The following is a 22,435-nucleotide window of genomic DNA, read 5'->3' on the forward strand; positions in this document are numbered from 1 at the left end:
GTTTTATTGATGCCTTAGCTGAAGTTGTGCCGTGTAGTTTTAAACCATTTTTGAGAGTGACAAGCCAATGATGGATAGTTGGGAAAAGATGCCGTTAATTAGAACCAGAGTGCAGTTTGGAATGTTAAAAGGTGTAAAATCACAGTACAATGATTCATTTTACTGGTTTGACATTTTAACGTCCCAGGAGTCTCGTTAACACTTGGGAGGGCCGTGTTTAGTGGAAGGATATGTTTTTTCTTCATCAATTTATGAATCTCTTTGTGTATATAAAATTTAAAGACAAATTCAGGAGTTATTTCAAAATACAGTTGAACATAACATCTTTGACATATTGTATTGCTTTCAAATATGTATTCTGCTGCAGATAAACTTGTATTATTCATCATTATTACTGTTGATTTAACACACCATGGGCATGAACTACTCTTCTATTGTTTGGCAGAATAGCATCACCTCCCCTCCGTCCACCACTGAAATCTACATGTAGAGGATTAACAGGATATTGTTTCTGATATTGCAGTAAACTGGCTAGGAGGTAGAAAAATACATTACACAGAATGCCTGTGGTTAAAACACGGGGGATAAAAGACTTTGCAACATAGAACACACTGGTTAGTAAAAGACCTTGGTCTCTTCATACCTGGTCATTGCATATCTTATTTTTAGAACCTGATCCTGGCCACTGCTGTAAACCTCCATGCTAGTAGAGTTTAACGTTTTACCCCTTTACCACTACTTATTAAAGGTAATATTAAGTCTGGTTCCAGAAAAAAACAATTTGTTGCCTTTTGAAACAGTTTCCTCAACATCATCTTGATAACTACGTCCAGATATGAAAACAGCTGATTTCCATTTTTGTTGTTTCACCAGATTCACTCAGTAATCAGAGTCTGTTAAAATGCATAAACTATAATCTCTCCAAGCTGCTTCCATGAAGTTCAAACATTCAAGCAAATGACTAGTCTGGAAATAATGATTTTAAAATGATTGCGCAAAAATGCTTAACAAACAAGAACAGTTTTGCTGTGGACAAAACCTAAAGTGGCTACTTTAAAGGGGTGTTAGTCAGTTGAAATAGAGACTGCTGGTTAGCATGTAGCCTTTATGGGCGGCATCTCAGTTTTAATTTAAAGTTCCAGCTTCACACCTTTAAAATTGTTGATTTTATAACCACAACATTGTCTGAAAAACTCACCATGCACAGTTAAAAACGATGGCTTTGCTGTAAATTCAGCAATATTTCCATGTAAAATATCAACAGTTAACTGTTTTGCTCTGCACTGTAAACCACAGACACAGAGAGAGTCTTCTTCCTGAAGGGGGTGTGGAGAGCAACAGCTTAACTGCATTTAAAGCTACAGACACAGAAACAGGGCTAAAGTCAGGAGTTATGCAGTCATGATGAAATGAACCATTTTAATGGTATATTAAGCTGAAAAAATTAAAAGACAAATTTTGGATATATGGGAGCTAAAAGGGACAAAATATGGGAGCTTTAAAGTTAAAACAAGGAAATAAAAGTAAAATGTTAATATAAATAAATAAATACAAATAAAATAATAAAGGAATAATACGTTTAATAAGCAGTATCTGTGAAGGTGAACAGTGAATTAAGGCTGGAAGTTCCAACTGCAGTGGCTAAATGCCAACCCATGGCAACCTTGCTCAATTATAAAGGGACCAAAATGCCCGTAAAATCTATATTTTTAGGTCTTTTCAAGAAGACAAAGCAAAAGTGGACAATGGTTCAGCACGTCTTATTTCCTCAGGCCGGTCGTTCCAAAGCTGAAGGATTGTGATGGCAAAAGCACATTCATGCTTTTAATCCCCTGAATGATAAAAACTCACCGACTGGTTTAAAATACAATACAATACAATACAATACAATACAAGAACTTTATTTATCCCCAAAGGAAAATTCAATAAAAGACTTGTTATCTTTAAAAAAAAGAACAAAAACTGCCAAGATTACACCATTTATTAGCCAGAAACAAGAAGAAGTGTGGGTTTTTCACCATTCAACAGTGATTAAATTACTCATCTGCAACATTCTGGTTTGTGGGAGAAAAAACAAAAATTGTTGGTATATATATTAAACTGTTGCTTTTTGTTTTTTTTTTAATTCTGCACTATTTAACACAACTGTGAATAAATTAGTAATTAGTAACTCGGCTGTAACCAACCATTCTGTGAATTTTCAGCTGAACTGCAGGCTGAAAGGAGATAAATGTATCTGGAATCACCTGCAGGAATGTAGAACCTGAACAGTTGTAACAGGCGTAGATGGCAAGATGGCAGTGCGCATGGACGCAGTGGCTCAGTGCTCTACCTTTTGGTGTGTTTTTTGTTTGTTTGCGTGTATGTTGCTCATATGGATGACATCCTGTGGGGCTAACAAAACCTTCAGCCGGCACGATCTCCTAGAAATAGGATTATCCTGCAAGCGGGTAGTTACAGCGGAGTTTCTCCACTCCCACAACATTCCGGGGGACGTCGCCAGGAGCCCCAGCTCTCCTTGGACTATCATCCCCACCAGCAGGCGTCAGAGGCGGCGCATGGAGAGGAGACAGAAGTGGGACTGCAGAGCGGGCTTATTGGTGAGGCTACGGAGATGGCCACACAAACTGCCACTTCCCAGCCTTTTCCTCTGCAACGCAAGATCCCTCATTAAAAAGATGGATGAACTGAGGCTACAGGTTGCAACAAACAGCATCGTGAAAGACAGCTGCATTCTGCTCTTCACAGAGACCTGGCTTCACTCATCCATCCCAGACACAGCAATTGAACTAGCAGGTCACACAGCATACCGGCATGACAGGACTAGAGACTCCGCTGGAGGGTGCCTCTCAGATGCTGCAGGACTGCTTTGAGTCCACTATCTGGGATGTTTTTGAACACCAGGACCTGGAGCAGCACATTACAGCAGTTCTGGATTACATCAAACACTGCACAGACATGGTCACTCTGGACAAGCGCATCCGGGTTTATCCCAACACAAAGCCCGGATGACAAGAGAAGTACAGTGCCTGCTCAGGAAGGGTAACAACGAATTCAGGTGTGGGAATGGGATGCTGTACAGTGCTGCCAGAGCCAATCTAAAGAGAGACATCAGAGAAGCCAAGGCTGCCGACAGGAGAAGGATTGAGGACTGCTTCCAGAGGCAGGGGGTGCAACACATCACCAACTACAGACCAAGCAACACCACAGCTGAGGCTGGTGACGTTACACCGGGGGAGGAGCTGAACCACTTCTTTGCTTGCTTCGAGGTGGAGTCACCCACAGCCACACCTCATCCACCTGCCCACAGCAGCCCCATCCTACAGGTGGAGGACCATGAGGTGAGGCGCATACTGAAGGCTGTGAACCCGAGGAAAGCTACGGGACCAGACGGCGTCTTTGGTAACGTGCTGAGGATGTGCGCGGATCAGCTGGCGGAGGTCTTCACCAGGATCTTCAACCAGTCACTGGCTCAAGCTGCTGTCCCCCCCCTGTTTGAAGTCTTCTACTACTGTCCCAGTCCCAAAGAAGAACAACATCAACTGCCTGAGCGATTACCGCCCAGTAGCACTAACACCTATCATTATGAAGTGCTTCGAAAAGCTGGTCAGGACACACATCATTTCAAAACTCCCGGCAGGATTTGACCCCCATCAGTTTGCCTACAGAGCCAGCAGATCCACTGAGGACGTCATATCCACAGCTCTCAACTCTGCTATGTCCCACCTGGAGCAGCGGGGGAACTATGTGTGGCTGCTCTTTGTGGATTTTAGCAGGGCTTTTAATACCATCATCCCTAACAGACTGGTGACCAAGCTGCTAGACCTGGGCCTGCTGTACTCCTCCTGCCTCTGGATTAAGGACTTTCTGTCTGACCGCTCCCAAACAGTCAGGGCTGGACCACACATCTCCTCGACCCTCAGCCTCAGCACCGGCTCCCCCTAGGGCTGTGTGCTGAGTCCTCTGCTCTATACTCTGTACACCTATGACTGCATCCCCACCCACTGCAGCAACAGCATCCTGAAGTTCGCCGACAACACTACTGTGGTGGGACTCATCTCTGGGGGGGATGAGTCTGCTTACCGGGATGAGGTGGAGCAGCTGTCGACATGGTGTACAGAGAACAACCTGGCCCTAAACACAGCGAAGACCAAGAGAATCGTCATAGACTTCAGGAGGAATAAAGTGGACACTCGGCCCCTGTTCAACAGTGGAAGCTGTGTGGAGAGGGTGTCAAACTTCAAATTCCTGGGAGTCCACATAGATGAGCACCTGACCTGGGACGCACACACTACTGTGGTCATTAAGAAAGCACAGCAGAGACTGCACAACCACCTCAGTCAAAAACTGTTAGTGTTTTTCTACCGCTGCTCCATAGAGAGCATATTGACATATTGTATGCGTACATGGTTCTCCAGCTGCATGGCTGGAGACAAGAAAGCGCTCCAGAGGGTCGTCACCATAGCTGGGAAGATCATCGGCTGCCCTCTGTCCTCTCTGGAAGATCTGTACAGTTCCCGCTGTCTCAGGAAGGCACACAAAATACTGAAGGACCCATCTCATCAAGGTCACTCTCTCTTCGAACTGTTGCCCTCTGGCAGGCGTTTCAGGACAATAAAAAGCAAGAACAAGCAGGATGCAAAACAGTTTTTACGCCAGGGCCATAATTGCACTCAACGGACAAAAACTAGACACACACACACAGTGATAGGGAATTGTGCAATAACAGGAACACAGTGTTATATGATATGACTTGTGGTATGAATGTAGTGTGGTATATTTCTTATGTTAGTTTTTACTTATATATTATGATGCTTGGTACCTATGCACCTTAAGGATTGCACTTTTTTAAAATTTATATATATATATATATATATATATATATATATATATATATATATATATATATATATATATATATATATATAAAAAAGTTATTTGTTGGACCTTTTAGGCTGCTTTATTGTATAGGACAGTGAATCTCAAGCAAGCATAAGTTATGGCAACTGGACTAACCTCGTGTGAGTCGAAAACGTTTCACCTCTCATCCAAGAGGCTTCTTCAGTTCTGAAAGCCTGGTGGGGAGTACCAGATATTTATCCACCAGGAGGGTGGTGGCAAAAACAAGTGGACAAAGACCCGAAACCAACAGACTCGTTAGGTGTTAATGTGAGTCGTTAGCCTTTGATGGGCGGTCGTTACCCCTCCCAGCCCTCTAGGAGGGTGGTTGGGGGTCACCTGACTGCAAGTGGGACAGATGGCTGCACCTCCTTGGGAGGGCTCTAAGAACGGCGTTGTAAGTGGGAGACAAGTGGTGTCTGAGGCCCCCTCCTCTGTTCAAAGATGGCCGTTCTAGTTTGACATGAATGGCTTCTTTTACCCCTCTCTCAAACCATCTGTCCTCTCTGGCTAGAATGCGCACCTTGTGGTCATCAAAGGAGTGCCCCTTCTCCTTGAGGTGGAGGTGGACTGCTGAGTCCTGGCCTGGACAGTGAAGAGAGAGACAAGAAATGGTGGGATGGTGGGAGTAGAATGGGCTGGACTCAAACCCATGACCGCTGTGTTGGGACTATAGCCCCTGTTTATGGATTGTTATGGGTTACCTGCTCAACCAGTTGAGCTACCAGGATGCCTCAAGATATTTTAATGATTATGTTTTTATAGTGTTTAGAGTCACAGATTATTTTTGAATACTGGTAACACCTATGGGTAACTATTTTTTTCAGTTTTCATGAAATAAGTAATCAAATGTCCTCTTGTTTTAATGATTTAGGGCAGTATAACTTTAATAAAATGCTCAAAACACTGTGTTTATTTCTCTTTATAGTCATGGTTGTGCTGTTTCTATAGATTTGCATGACTTTGTTGCAGCGCAAAAACAAACCCATAGTGAGAAAAATGAGACAGGAGCAAAGCAAAAAATGTCCAGAAACTGCTTGGAGTTTGAAGAAAGTTTGATTTGATTAATTTTATGGTAAAACTGGGGAACTTCTGTGTGTCTCCACAGGAATCCAGGATCTCTTACATTCTGCTCTGGGGGGAATCACGGCTACGACAACGATGCTGAGAGCATGCAGGTGAGCGTTTAGGATTTCTACACTTTTCTGTTTAATTCTGTTATTTATTTTCCCTAACTTGGCCATGCTTGCAGCCCTGAAAGATGCTTTTTAAATAACCTCCTTCGTCGTCTGTTGCAGGCCATGTTTGTCGGTTATGGCCCAAAATTTCTGCACCAAACAGAAATTGAACCCTTTGGCAACGTTGAGCTATACAACCTCATGTGTGGTGAGTATATGGGTCTTTAAAAATAAAAGAAATATCATTATCTGCGTCTTGTAATCTGTTGTGGTTTGACTAAACATCTAAAAGCAAAGCCAAAATGGAAAAGTCCCAACTCCAAAAAGTTAAATGCACCAGTGAATGATGATCCATTTCCTGTGTACATCTGCATTGCCAGAGATTAGACATCAGTGGTGAATGTTGATCATGATGATTTCACTGTCTGTGATTCCAGAAATGTAATGTATTATCACACAACCAGTGGTTAGGTTTTAAAATCTCTGTTGTGGGTAAATCTGCCTCAATGCAGATGTGCTAGAGATCTCCCCCACTGACAACAATGGGACCCACGGCAGCATGAATCACGTCCTGAGGAAGCCTCACCACATACCGACGCATCCTGCAGAGCAAAGTGGGCCGGCTGAGTGTCCACTGGAGAGCCTGAACCCTGAAGATCCCCTGGGATGTTCCTGTATCGACCTGGTGGGTATCATCCTTCCTACGTGTTGGAGAGGTGAACTGGAAGGGAGAGTTGAATGGAACAGAATAGAACTGGAAAGATCGTGGGACTTATTTCTTGTTTCTTTTATATATATATATATATATATATATATATATATATATATATATATATATATATATATATATATATATATATATATATATATATATATATATATATATGCATTACATTTGCACAACACCGAATAAGGGAAAAATAGGAAAGCAAAGGGATTTGGCCTTGTCTTTATGCAAATGTGAACCAAGGTTCAACCTGGCTGCACCTTTGAGCAATTATTTCAGAGAAAACAACTGCAAAATAATAATTATAAGCAAATTCATATAAATCAATGTAATTATAACAGACAAGAAGGATGATCTCATTCAGCTGGCCCAAAAGTACATGTTGGCAAAGCCCATTATTCAATGATTTATTTCATACCACAACAAAGCAATCCAGTGGGCTGATTTTGACCAAATCCAACCATTTTCAGAATAAGTTGGAAAGTGGCAGCTTCCTAACATCTGCTTGGTTTTGCTGGTTTTGTAGCCTTAAAATTATTATCACAAAAAATAAAAATCAGTGCATCAGTTTACAAGCAGTCTCAGCCACTTTTAAACACTAATTTAAACAGTAATTATAAGTTCAATGTTATTTCTCTGTTTTTTGGTCTTTGCACATTTCATTAATGAAGCACAGCAATGTGAGGCCAAAACAAGGGCCCTTTATTTATTTCTCCAAGTGGGTAGTTTGGCAATAAATACCAATGATTTTATATAATTGCACCAGAATAACTTGGAAACTGTATTTGTCAGTGAAACACACAGCAGAGTTTTGTAACAATGAAAACAAAGACTGTGTTTATAAAAAAAAAACTTAATGTGAAAAATGATGTATTTCGTGCAGACATGCCTTGGCAGCTGTAAAATGAGATGACTGATTCTGTGAATGCACAAAATGCAAATTACCGAACAGACTCTTAAATGAGACATGCAGAGTGAAGTAATTTGGATGAAATACCACAACCTTTAAGCTTAGAGTTTGTTAGGTTTCCTGACCAAATGACCAAAAGACTGGTGGAAAGTTGAAAATCAGTGTAGTTTTTACAGTTTGGGGCTGTAACAAATAGTGTCATTTTGTGGGTTTTTTGGGGGGGCAACTACTGAGGTTCAGAAAGTCAATGTAAACAGATTGTTCACTTTTCTAAAATGCTGGACAGGTCAGCCTGTGCTTAACCTGCTCACAAGACAAACAAGAAACATTTTAAAGGATTAGCCAGAACCTGATTGGAAGTGAAACAGGGCATGATGACCTTGACATTTCAAATAAATGGTCAATGCAGCCGATAACGTCATGATGCATGTTTTTAGTTCCTGGCGGGTGTCCAAGACTCTTATCTCATCAAGACCGGAGACATGATGTCTGAGAAAAGCTCTCATATTGCAAAAATATAACGAGCAACAGGCCAGCAGCCAGTTACCAGGATAACTTATCGGAGAGTTATGAAACCATGGAAACAACTACAACAGTGATGTCGACCGGAAAGTGCCACATTGTTTTCCAAGTCAAGAGGCCAGTGGAATGAAATAGGTTCCCAGTGATTTACTCTCTTGATCCCATAAACTGTAAAACATGAGTGAGCAAAGACAAGAGCCCGGGATACCCTGACTTTTACTCTCTACTGTGGATGAAGAACGTACAGTTCTGTGAACACAATTCTTTCATCAGGTCTTTCCATATTGCTGACACACATCCATCCATCCATTATCTATACTGTAGTCTATCCCAGCTGACTTAGGGTGAAGGCAGGGGACACTCTGGACAGGTCACCAGTCTATCACAGGTCTACATATAGAGACAAACTGGCACACTCACATTCACACCTACAGACAATTAAGAATCACAAATTAACTTCATGTTTTTGGAATGTGGGAAGAAACCAAGATTTTTCTAAATTTTTCAGCAGCATCATGCAGTGAAGCCAGCCTATCCACCAACACCACCAACACCACCAGTAGGATTGTTAGTAGTCAAGCTTTTTTCAGGGTATAATTCCTCCTAAATCCCCTTTTCCACCTATTTGGAAGCTTTTTGCTATCAGGAGCAGATAAAAAGGGATGTTTACAAGAACAGCTACTCTAACTGGCCCAGTTTGTCTTTCTGGTTGCATTGTAGTGTCGGATTCAACAGCTTTGTTATCAACTCTCAAGATGCAAAAATTATGACAAACAGTAATTTCTTTATTTTCCTCACATTTTGACCTGGTTTCTCAAATATTTGAACATTTTTTTGTAAAATTCAGACTTTGTGTCAAAATTATTCATAAAATTAGGACTAAGGTCTTAAATTACTCACTTTATTCCTTCTAATTTTGACTTTATTCTTCAAGAAGAATACGTATGAATTAAAAAAATTTCCAAAATATATTTTCCCTCAAAATTATAATTTCATTTTTTCACAATAGACCCTTTTTCTTCGAAAATTCTTGGAATTTAAAATTACATTTTTCAAATAGTGTGACTTTTTTGTAAAAATATGATAATTATTATAGAAATATCCCCATAGTCTCTCATAGTTTCCTCACAGTGGCCCTAATATCTCATGTATTGTCTAAAACAACAACAACAGCAACAAAAAACACTCAATTGCCACTCGGATAAAACTTTGGGAGGGCAGGAAATATTGGCCTCCTCTCCAAATTGAACTGATAAGAAAAAATGAACAATACAATTTCGAAAATACTTGAACGTTAACTTGTGAAGTTTTGACTTTATCACAAAAATTGTGAGCCTTTTATTCACAAAATCAGGACTTAATTCTCAAAATATTCACCTTTTTCACACAAATTTTGACTTGAAAAAGCATACATGATTTCTTGAAAAAATTGCAAAAAAAAATTGGTCAATATTACAACTTAGTTTTTATAATAGATATTTTGTCTTTTAAAATTCAGGGTATTCACAATTACATTTTTCTGGCAATATGCTATTTTTGTTAAGATACCATAATTATTATACAAAAATAAAAAATCATTGCCACCTCCCCCACACCCCCCATAGCAGCCCTAATATCTGCTGTATTGTCTAAACAAACACAAAAAACCCAAAAACAAAACAGTATCTCAATTTATGTTGTTTTTTTTAAAAGAAGACACCAAGAAGTTAAAATGCTGAACAATCAGTTGTTGTTTTTCAAATGAAACCGTGTATAAGATTATATTTAACATCAATTCATGAAGGAGTAAATGGTGAAAGCAGAAGAGGAAAAACTGTGAGTTTATTCCAACTTTAAGGAAGAACAAAGGAAAGAAAAGATATTCAGAACGGAGAAAATGAAAATGTCTTTTCCGTATTATGAAGCGCATCTGTGTTGCAGGGAAAACAACATTTATTTCTGACTGAGTGCCTGTCAAGATCTGGGCAGTGGTTGCACAGAAGTACGTAAAACCATAAAAATTTCCAAGTTCCTGCAATGAATTCAGTCTGATTTGTTTTTTTACATCCGAATCCACCCATTTAATAGCCCTGATTGATCATACTTTCCATACCAGTGGAAACTTCCTCCAGCTTCTAGTAAGTCCAGTGGGCTATGATCAATCTGTGTGATCATATAAAAACAATTTGCAATCCCACTAACATTTGCCACCTCTGGCGGGTGTGTGAATAAATGCATGTAAAATATCTGCTGTAGGTGTCACAGTGGGAAAAGTGAGTTTTTGTATCTTCTCTGTAGTCTATCCAAGTAGTTTGGTTCCCTTAACTTAACCACATATCAACTGAAAATGCAAACAAACAAAGAAGAATTAAAAGAAAATACAATAATGGCCCAATATGGGAATTCAACTCGAATCTTCAAGGTGAAAATCCGCCACCAACAACTCATTCAACCTCCAAAGGTGGACTTTGATCCATTTGTGCTTGTACAAAATCATGGCTTCACCACTATTAAATTGGGTGACACCATTACATGGGGCAATAGCAGCCTACTGAGCCATCTAGAAGGTTGATGAGGTTCCTGCTGGACCATAACAATAGGAATGATATGCAATAAGAGCCATTTAATGGACTGATTACTCTGAAACTGGATGGTTGCTTCAACGGAAAATTGATTTACTGTTAAGACATGCAGGTGCAAAATGAAGCCGCTGTATTCATGTATGAGACTGATTCTGCAACAATCCAACTATCACAGTTGTACTTTCCCACTGGCAATGAATCCGGTCTGTAATTCTTTCATTTTAAGAGGTGTATCAGTGGCAAAGTCATTAGAAACCACTGCTGGAGAAGAGATCCCGAAGCTGGAAAAGCACAAAATGCAATGAGGGAGTAAAGACGAAATCCCTCAGCAGAGCAAAGTCTGTGTTATGACTGTGAGAGAGATCAGAAACGACGATTCCTGCCAGTCATGCTGTCAGTTTTCTGCACGGAACCAAAGCAGCTTTGATCGTCAATGGCATGAACTCGACAAGACCTCCACTGGTGTCCTGTAGTACCGAAACAGTAGCAGCATTGTTTAAGTCCAGCAGGCTAAAGCTGCAACAGATTATTCCAGAACGTCATCCAAAATAGGTTCATGGTTTCTTCCAGTCAGAGCAATTGTGGTGAGGCTTTGTGGTGAAACCAGCAGCTACCTGACTGGGGGAAGATGTCGGTCACAGAAGACTTCTTGGACGTGTTTGTGCTTTGTGGAGTGGATTTTAAAATGTTTCAGAAATCAGGAGTGACAAGTTTCTCGAAACTCAGCTAGATGACCACCAAACAGTTTTCTTCACATTCTTAAGATCCCTCTAGGACTACTGTGAAAAGTCATATTTATTTTCTTATTTTGGTGGTAAATCTGATGTTTCCGACAGTCTCCCAAGAGTCTCTGTCAGAAAACTCTTAGAAAATGAGAATGTAACTTAGTTTACTTTTGTGGAGCAGTACAGTTGCAAAAACAGCAGTTCAAGTCAAGGTTTTGTCTCCTATTGTGACATCTTTTTCTATTTTTTTTTTTTTTATGTTTTAAAAACACAAATGCATTGGAGTTAGCGAAAAGCTCACAATGAAGCCCATGTAGTTTAATAAGATGGAACTATTTATTGAGACCGTGTTTTCCATTGATCCTAATTTGAAGTATCACATATTATCAAGGGGGAGTAAAGGCTTTCTGTTAGTAATTTGAAGTAAATATCTGTGGGTGACCCAACTAAGAGATGTTCAGAAGAAAAAGCCATCATTTCATTAGATTTTTTTTAATTTTTATTTTTTTGCAGTAAACTGTTTAAATAGTACAAATACTGTTTTTCTGTATTTTTGAAATACACAAAACTATCCTAAAATAATAATAAAAAAACTGCCTGTGAATGTATATGTATGATGTAAACTAACACTACCTACCTAATTTTTAGTTTTTAAATAGTTTCACTAATATTTCATTTTTATTTAATAGACAAAACCATTAAATATGACTTGTATATTTTAAAAACATTTCTTAAATTAAAACAGTTAACTACAAGTAATAGACTACTAACAACTAACATATTATAGGTAATTATATTGTTTTTATATATGTGAATATCCTTTATTTAACATTAAAAAGCTGAGAAAATACCCAAAATCTTTTTGAAGAAAAAAAAACAACTATGGAAATAACCATTTCATAAAAACACAACATTTTTCATAATTAAAATTTTTTCTATCCTTCATTTTTTTGTTTTGTTTTTTGCACCAAAGCACTAAAGTTTTGTTCTATTACACAAGAAAAAACTAAATATGTATGTCATGCAATTGACTGGTATGCAGTTAGAGAAACATTTCTTTTTTGTGTTGTTTTTTTAACATAGATTTAACACAGATTGACCTGACTTTGGTGTGACTGAAATCTGAGACATAAATAACACCAATAATGTTTACTTGAAATTACTAAAAGCTAAAAGACACCAGAATCAAAGCATGGTAAATATGCTTTGAGGTATTAATGTGAACTGTATTTGGAATAAATAACTCCTCTCAGTGATAATAACTGTCAAATAAAAAACTAAATATAGATACAATTTTAAAACTGAGCAGCACAGAAGCCACATACATGTTGTGAGGAAGTCTGGTACAAGTCACTGAAGATAGATAGATAGATAGATAGATAGATAGATAGATAGATAGATAGATAGACAGATAGACAGATAGATAGACAGATAGATAGACTTTATTGTCTGTCCCAAGCGGTGACAGAAATTGTTCTTTGACAGGCTCCACAATAAAAAACAACACATAAAAACACAAGCCTTGTCAGGAGTCGCTCCGACAGAGTAGCGCCCCCTCATTACAGAAAGAGTACATTATGAAATCTTTGCAGTTCTTTTTATGATTCAAGTCAGTTCAGTTGGATAAGATGTGAATTCCGGATGCATTTATGTGTTGTTTATTATTGTTTACTCTTAAATCTTTCTCTCTCTTTAGGCAGGAAATGCCAGCAACAGCCGTCTGAATCTGACTGCAGAAGAAGGTTAGGAGTTTTGACAGAGATTGAACCTTTTAATTTTCATCTTCAAGGTTTTTTGGATTCTTTTGGATGAATAATTTTAGTTTTTCACCATTTTATTGTCCTGATTCTCACTGCTCATTTTCAGAAATACCAAAATCTGGAAAATGGAATCTCTTGTCACAGTATCTCTACCAGCCGCGACGTTTGCTGCACATTGATCAGCGGTTAGGACTAAAGCACACTTTTCCCTCTTTCAGAATCTGCTGCAGAGAAGAAGCACCTGCTGTTCGGCCGTCCTCGCATGCTGCAGCCCGACCAGAAATACTGCATCCTCCACCAAGAGGGATTCATCAGTGCCTACAGCAGCTCTGCCCTGATGCCTCTGTGGAGCTCATTCACCATGGACAGGCCGGTATGTGCATCACTGGGGACGAGAATTATTTAAAATGTACAGTAGCATTACTAGAGATGTTCAAATGTAGTAAAAATGCACATGCTGTGTAATGTGCAGTACTGTGGATTTTTGAAAAGTAACCTAACTCCTGATGACTAGTTTAAATTTAAGCTGTTGTATTGCCATCTATTAGCACAATAATCATTGGATATTGCAAGTATGCTTGGACTGCCAGATATATAATAAACTAAATGCAAAGAAATGCAATAAGCAAGGCTTTACACAATATAAGTAGTAACAAGTAATTCATGAGGTATGAGTCTAACAAACAAACAGGAAACAAGCAGGTAATGTTGAATATTTCATATGTTAACATGCAAAAAACACAATGTTAATAACTGAAGGACAGAAATTAAACAATCGACTAATGATGCTGCAACTGACCACATAATACTTTTCAATTTACACAAAGGAAGTGCTCCACCAATATTGAAAACACCAGCTAACCGTATTCTGTGGGAATTTTTCATGACTCAAACATGATTATATTAAGAGAGCCATCTAATTAAGTAAATCATTCAAGCGCAGACATTTGTCATACAGCAGCAATGTTCATCCACCAATACTGTGCTGGTTCCCACATGAATCATGAATGTCAAGTTTCCCTCTGATCAGAGAAACTGATTGTGGACTGTTGCCAGCTGTTTGGATGCAATAGGAAGGAAAAATTTGAGAAAAATTCCATCAGCTTGAGTAAAATTGCTCTGCCAGCAACGTAAAACCCTGCCCATCCCATTAAAGAAAGTTTTATGCCAAACAAACTACAGTATTGTAAACTTCTGCCTCTTCTAATAAGACACTCCAGTGACTTTTCTGGACTGTTTGTTGCTGTGTGTGTCATGGTCCCTCCCTCCTCGGTGCTACGCCTCTGGCCAGCTGATGATCCCGGCCGATCGGACACAGCTGCAGAGAGAGTGCAGTTGCGTCCGATCGCTAATCAGCGGCCTGGTCTGCCCAGACAGTATCTTGTGTTTCCTTTGAATAAAATCCGTTTCAGTATTAGTCCGTCTGCCTGTCGTCTGCGGTGCCTGCACTCAGGGTTCAAACCCCGCTGGGCCTTGACAGTGTGAGATCATTTGTAAACATTAAATAACTCTCTTTAGGTTTATTTTTATAGCATCGTCAAAAGCAGAGGTTATCAGAGGGAGCACAGGAACTAAGACATGTATTAAAACGCACTACAAGGCATTTTAAATATTAGATCAAATACTGCAATATACAAGAAATACTAGTTACTGTACTTTTCGGACTATAAGCCGCTACTTTTTTCTCACGCTTTGAACCCTGTGGCTTATACAACGATACGGCTAATGTATAGATTTTTACAGGTGAGCTTCATGCCAGCAATACATTTAGCCTCGTCACATCAGACCAATAAAATTACCGAACAGGTCACAGTGGAACAATGACTCTGTTCGAATTAAATCAAATGCACTCACACTAAATTCTTAAGATCGGTCATTTTGCACTTCATGCACACACCCTCATCATGGAAAACACAAGAAGAAATGTGTGTGATGCAGCTTTTAAGTTAAAGGCAATCGATCTGCCTGTTGTAGAAGGAAATAGAGCTGCTGCATGTAAGCTTGATATCAATGAATCGATGGTGAGACGTTGGAGTCGGCAGCATGAACTGACTCAATGTGTTTTACTGCTGTGTTTCTGCCGTGTTACAGGCACTGTTCAGAAAAAAAAGCGTGTATTTAATTAAAAGTTTAAAAAAATCTTTCTGTGTAAATATCTCATGTTACAACATGGACACCTGCGGCTTATAGACAGGTACGGCTTATATATGTGCAATTTTTTTTTTTCTTTTTATATTTAGTGAGTGCGCCTTATATTCAGGTACGGTCAATAGTCCGGAAATTACGGTATATCACTCCCTTAAATAATCTCTTACTTTTTTGAGCCTGTGGTAATCCGATTGAAGACAATTATAATAATTTAGGAGGTATTCTGGTTGTAGCAAAGTGATGCTAATATACACAAATCACAAGTCAAACTGACACACAACATTAGGTTTTCCAGGAGGAATTCTTAATAAATGCCAGCATTAAGGATTAAAACGAAGGATAGCAACAATAGAGACACTTATAAAAGGTGATAAATATGGCATTATCAGTGTGATCATAGTGTCATCTTTAAAGCAGATGTTCAGACAGCGATGATCAAGAAATATTGCAGTCTAGATCCAGTGTTTCCTTGGGATTTTATCTCAAGATCATGATCTGTTGGTGGAGTTGTTTTTGGAGACACAATTCCAAGAAAATTTCCATCCACATGTGGCCAATATTCTTCACATTGTGTTAGACAAGCTTCATTACTACAGCACCTTAGTGAAGTCAAAAGTGCTTCAGATAACATTTGTGTTTTTCTTTTAATGCAAAAAAGCAGCTTGTCACTGGAACTTTTTTGTCTGTGTTGGATTACGGAGATCATTCATACATGAATGTTTCTGCTCAATGTTTTCAGATGGTCGACACTGTTTACCATGCTTTTGAGGTTTATTACGAACTGTAAATTGTCGACACACCACTGCAAGTTACACTTTCAGGTAGGATGGCCAGCTTTAGCCACCGAAGGATCCATCATTGGTATACTTTCATATATAAGGCAATATCTGGACTATTGCCCACCTACATTTTTCTCTAACTGCTCAGAAAAGTGCTGATCTTTACTCTCTCCATTCACAAGATCATTTGTTGGTTTCTGTTCCATATGCTTGTACTGAATTGGGTAAAAATGCTTTTGTTTACTCTGCGCCTTTTGCATGGAATATGTAGCAGAAAAATTGGAAAATAACCGAGTTAATTTCACTGAGCGCTTTTAAATCCAAACTGCGAGTTCTTGAGGCCCACTCCACAGCATGCACTTGTTTTTCATAACTTGCTTGTAAATTAAATTTTTCATGTTTTTTGCTCTTGTTTTAATTATGTTTTAATGGTGTGATTTTGTAGTTGTGTTTTGTATTTGCTCCTGCCTATCTTGACCAGGATTCCCTTGCAAAAGAGGTTGTTAATTTCAATGGATTTCTCCTGGTTAAATGAAAAATGAAAAATAGAAAAAAAAGACAATGACCAGACAAAGAAAGGAGAAATTGACATAAAGCTCAATTAAAATAGATTTAAAAAGCCAAAATTTGAAAATGTGATCAAAAAAATAGAACAAAAGACATAATGGAAAAAAAGACAGCAATGGATAAATTATTTTTTTTAAATTGGTCATGGTTAATCACGCAGTTTGTTTTTGTGCTATTTTGTGACGATTGGTTTAATTTCCTAATGTTTAACATCTGCAGTTGTCCAATTTACACAAATAATCATTCTGCAAGATTGTGGAAATTGTGATCAGTTTTGATGACTGCTCTACTCTCATTGGTTGAACAGCTCTTCTTTTATCTCCTTTGTTTCAGGTTTAGTCCAGGAGCCAGCAGATGTGCTATTTTTATGTATTTATTTTTGAAATACACAAAAATAGCAACAAAATTCCAAATATAGACTGAAATTATGTCATGTAAAATAACATTTTAATTCTGTAACTGTTTATAACAATAAAATGTCTATTTTATGAGAGAAAACTGATTGTTTGACATATAAGGCTAATTTATTGCAAACATTTCAAATTGATTTAATAGCTGACACATAAATTCAAGTTTAATACTGTAAATATATACAAAATTAGAAACTGGTGACAGTTATTAGAAAAGGAAGTATAGGTTCTGTGATTTGCAGAACAAAAATGTTGAATGAATGTGCTTTCATCAGTATCTATCCATCCATCTATCTAATATACATACTATATATATGCAGACTTAAATATCCTTAATTAAATGTTAAAAAGATAGAAAAGACACATGATTCCTATAAAATTAAGGTTAGAAGAATGTATTTTAATCATTGAAAATAATTATTGTACTGTTTGGCATCCTAGCTGTAGAATATTCCCCTTTTTTTCAAACAGTGCAGGGATGTTTCTGTGTGTTTTTAATGAATTACAAAAAAAATGACCAAACCATGAACCTGGAGATGATGTGGGTCTTTCCCACTTTGATTGATGCAGAAATTCATGTTCAACATGCGCGGTTGAATAACAAAGCTGACCAATCTCCGGTTTTAAAAAACAAAACAGAAAACTTATTCTCAGTGGTGTCTGGATTAACATCTGACTTTGTTTTCACACAGTTTTTGGGGATTTCTTTGGTAGAAAGAGTTTTCCTTGGAAAAACGATCAGATGGTCTAACTTAGGTCACACTAACTGACTCTCAAAACTTTGGTACATTCTAAAAAACCCATGAATCAAAGTGACCGTAATAAGCTCTAAAGTGGCCACGTGGTCTGAAACTGCATCAGGAGTTGATTAATTCTAATTTAAAAAGCAACCAAAACATGTCCCACTCTTCCAGAGTAACTTGGACCCGTTGCCGCCTGTACTGGCCGACTGTTTGAGGGCAGATGTGAGGCTTCCAGCATCTCAGAGCCAAAGGTGTGATGACTACAGCCGCACTGGAAACCTCATCCAGGCCTTCCTGTATCCACCCAGTACGTACTCACTGAGCTTCACAAGAAACACACCCACCAGACACATGAGTGAACACACACACTGCAGTTGCAGTTTGATGTTTGACTTTTATCAGGACCATGAGGCCTCCTCAGTGATTACACCTCCTCCCTCTTTAACACTCTTCCACAGAATTCCAGCTCATTCTAAACGAATCACAACGATGAGGTGTGTAGAACCTCATTCGGAGTGTTTCCAGAATGTGTTTTTACTTGATTTTTTGTGCTTTTGAGTGCGATCCTCTTGAATATTTCTTGCTCTCAACAAACAGACAAGACAGACAGACAGACAGACAGACAGTTTATTGATCAGTGAAATTTGCCATGTTACAGCAGGAGATAGAATGGGAATTTGACAGAATGGGATTATTCTTCATTCAGCTGCCTACCTGAAATCATGTAGAATCAAAACAGGCTCTGTGGTATGCAGGAAGTTGGCAGCAGATCCTTTGGGTGCTGTGGATTGCAGGGTGGCATCCCAGTGTATCAGGCTATTGATTGCTCTGTCTGACAGGGACCTGTAGAGTTTGGAATCAACATCTCAGGGGTTTTTTGTTCTCCTTGAGTCGTGCCTGTGCAGTTTTGTGGTGTGGTTTGGCACGTTGTTCTGTTTTGGGTGAAATGACCCAGTTTAAAAAGCAGTATAAAAACATGGTTTCACAAGATACAGTTCCCTTCAGTAAATTACAAATGCAGAGTGGTGCAGGCCACTTTAAATTTAAATTTTGTAAAATGATGTCAGTAAATGGCAGCAGAGGAGATGCATTGTGAGCTATTTTTGATGAAACATAGAAGCTTTTCATGGACTTTTTGATTTTATATAGCGAATGATTTGATACCTGAAGGCCTACGCAGCTGTATTTGTCATGCTGGACTGTTTACAGTGCAGTGAGGAGAAATTAAGTTTTGGTAGTTTTTCCAAAACTGAGTTCAGGTTCAACTCTCTGGACACACTCGTGGGTCTTAAATGCATGTTATCTTTGTTTCTTTTTTTAATTTTTATTATTTTTTTATTTTTTTACATAATTCATCAGCTAGAAACTGTAAAACCAAACGTCAAATGGTTCTAGAAGTAATAATGTGTCGTGGTGTTTCATCTACAAAACCAAAATAATTGATATTACTTTGTTCCATATGTCTCATTTAAAAATTTACCAAAAATCAATACTTTGCACTAGGCAGATTCTGTAAAAGCTAAAAAATTCTGTGATTCTCAGCACAACCAAAACACCATTCATAGGTCAGCTGCAAGAAACAACCACATCACAAAAACTGTGATTATTCGGCTGAACAGCAGGCAGTGTTAACACAGAGCAGACGAAAAAAAGTATAGGAACAAATTCCGAATAAAAGTAGTAAATTATCTGTAACGTGTAAAGCCAACATTTTTTTTTCCAGTATTGATAACACCTGTGAACACTTGTGAAGAAAGAAAGAAAGAAAGAAATTCAATTTTAGCTTATTTTTTTAATGCACAATGGCATTATAACTGTCATAGTGCACAAAAATACTATTTGAGCTCTACTTCTTTATACAGCAGTAAAAAATGATCCAACAGTAAATTAAAATGTGGCAGTAGCTAAACATGTAGAAACTGCTTGAAGTTCAGAGGGTTAACTGTAGAAAAAACAGGAATTCTGTCTGAGCTACTTCAGTGACGTTCTCCTTGTCGCCACACGATGCCGCATTATGAAAGTCACTGGTTTATCTTGTGTTTCTACAGACCTGAATACAACAGCGGACCAGCAGTTTGATGCGTTACTGCTGAGCAATGTCGTGCCGATGTACTCTGAGTTCAAGAGTAAGTTAAGGCAAAAACTAAGTGACTACATTATTGAATGTTGTTGAGAGAAATTATGTTGAATTTAAATAACTTTCATTTTTATCTTCTCCTGTTTCTATTTTTTCTTTTAATTTAATTTCTTCTCTAATTTTTCAGAAATCTGGGACTACTTTCACAACACTTTGCTTCAGAAATATGCATCTATTTACAATGGCATAAATGTGGTGATGGGCCCAGTCTTTGATTATAACTACGACGGCCAGTATGACACTCCAGCACAAATCCAACAGTAAGTTTCATTTCCTATATCCCAAAACAATAATTTAAAAAAATTTACAGATTTTATCCTGTATATTTTTTTTTTTACAAGTGAAGATCGAGTACTGAAACATTGCCATGTTTAATCTATGTTTGCAAGTTAGACAGTGTGCAGGAGTCCATTTTTGTTCCTGTATTTTTTCTATATAAATCCCTGAAATTATTAAAAATGCATAACAATAACATGCCCAGTAAAAAATAATAACTTGCAACTGTGAAGCAATTCTCAAGAAAATTATTAAGGTAATTTCATTGTACACAAACGCAAATATTCTTCATTGAAAGCCCCCAAAAACACCTGTTATTTTACTGTATTTTTCTGGCACCCAAGCTACTCAAACATTACCTTTAATGGAATAAAATATCATTATAACTACTTTTGAGCTTTTCAAAAAAAGCTTTGGACTGTCAGATTTTTATTTTATCCACAGGGTTTCTTTTCCCATTATGTCTTACTTCCAAGGCAGACTGGGAGGTTTGCAAAAAGTCTTCCTCCAAACAAGGGAGTTGTACCTCTGCTTTAGTGGAAACACTGAACATCATAAAGGAAAAGATTTCGCACTCTGCTGTCTGACTGTTGGTGACCCAGTCCTTCTACCGAAAAAATGGTGATGTGGGGTTGGTCAGGTTCAGCAACGTTATGTTCCCAAAGAATGAGGTCAGCTGACTACCTGAATATACTGAATGACCAGGTCTTTCCATCAATGGAGTTTTTCTTCCCGGACGCGGGCATATTCCAAGATGATGATGCCAGGTTTCATGGGGCTCATATTGTGAATGAGTAGTTCAGGGAGCATGAGACATCATTTTCCCATGTGGATTGACCTCCACAGAGTCCAGACATTCAGCCCCATTGAGAATCTTTGGGATGTACTGGAGAAGACTTTGTGCAGTGGTCTGACTCTGCAATCACCAATATAAGACCTTGGCAGAAAATGAATACAACTCTGGACAGAAATAAATGCTGTGACATTGCAGAAGCTTATCGAAATGATGCCACAGCGAACGTGTGTTGTTCTCAAAGCTAAAGGTGGTCCAACAAAATATTAGTATGTGCGACTTATTTTTGGCCGGGCACTGTATGAAACACTTATTAAATAGTATTAAATCCAAGCTACACAGAATTCCAAGCTATAGTGCAGTGTAGAATAGGCTTTGATAAAACTGAGCAGATTAAAAATATCCTCTATGTTTGTGCAACATGTGGTTAAAACTGTTAAACTAAAAAACCCATGTGCAGAAGACTGGTGGTGAGTTGACTGCAGGATAGTTTATTAAAGGGTTGCTCATGTGGAACAGGAAAATATACCGGAGAGGAGCTGGGCTGATGTCTGGAAAATGAAAGTAGGGTGCAGGACTGAGCTCAGGGAGACAGATGTTGGAGTCATGTTGAAGGTCATTTGTGGCACAGCAAACCAGAAAATAACAGGGGCACAACACTAATGGAACGGTACAAGAGTCAAAAAAGCTCAGGATCAGCTGGTCGACTGACTCTGCACACCTGACTCCACTCCTGCAATTAAAGGGACAGATTTTTTTTAGGTTTGACTCGGGGGACGATGAGCAGTTATAGTCTGGGACATCTGAATAGTTCATCAGCAGGTCAGTTATTTATTATTATTTATTAACTTTTATTTAACCAGGAGAAATCCCATTGAGATGAACAACCTCTTGGGCAAGGGAATCCTGCCAAGATAGGCAGGAGCAAATACAAAACACAGTTATAAAATTACATAATTAAAACATAATGAAAACATGAGTAGAAAACATAAAAAATTAAATTTACAAGCAACTTATGAAAAACAAGGGCATGTTCTGGAGTGGGCCTCGAGAACTTGCAATTTGGATTTAAAAGCACTCAATGAGATTAACTCGGTTAATTTCCAATTTTTCTGCAACATATTCCATCAAAAGGTGCAGAATAAACAAAACCATTTTTACCCAATTCAGTACAAGCATATGGAACAGAAAGCAACAAATGATCTTGTGAATGGAGAGAGTAAAGATCAGCACTTTTCTGTGCAATTAGAGAACAAATGTAGGCGGGCAATAGTCCAAGTATTGCCTTATATATGAAAGT

The 22,435-nt window shown here is 38.3% G+C and overlaps 1 protein-coding gene across 1 annotated transcript in view; it reads left to right on the forward strand.

The window, feature by feature from the left end:
* LOC111571913 (venom phosphodiesterase 1) overlaps window positions 1-22,435 on the forward strand; it is a 57,099-nt gene that overhangs the window by 32,299 nt on the left and 2,365 nt on the right. The window contains exons 16-23 of the mRNA XM_023275329.3: window positions 6,008-6,077; window positions 6,198-6,285; window positions 6,590-6,762; window positions 13,219-13,264; window positions 13,501-13,655; window positions 18,101-18,236; window positions 19,978-20,055; window positions 20,194-20,326. Of these exons, the coding sequence (XP_023131097.2) occupies window positions 6,008-6,077; window positions 6,198-6,285; window positions 6,590-6,762; window positions 13,219-13,264; window positions 13,501-13,655; window positions 18,101-18,236; window positions 19,978-20,055; window positions 20,194-20,326 (879 nt within the window). The remainder of the gene's footprint in view (window positions 1-6,007; window positions 6,078-6,197; window positions 6,286-6,589; window positions 6,763-13,218; window positions 13,265-13,500; window positions 13,656-18,100; window positions 18,237-19,977; window positions 20,056-20,193; window positions 20,327-22,435) is intronic.

The sequence above is a fragment of the Amphiprion ocellaris genome, chromosome 15 (genome assembly GCF_022539595.1).
Source record: "Amphiprion ocellaris isolate individual 3 ecotype Okinawa chromosome 15, ASM2253959v1, whole genome shotgun sequence".
Taxonomy (NCBI): domain Eukaryota; kingdom Metazoa; phylum Chordata; class Actinopteri; family Pomacentridae; genus Amphiprion; species Amphiprion ocellaris.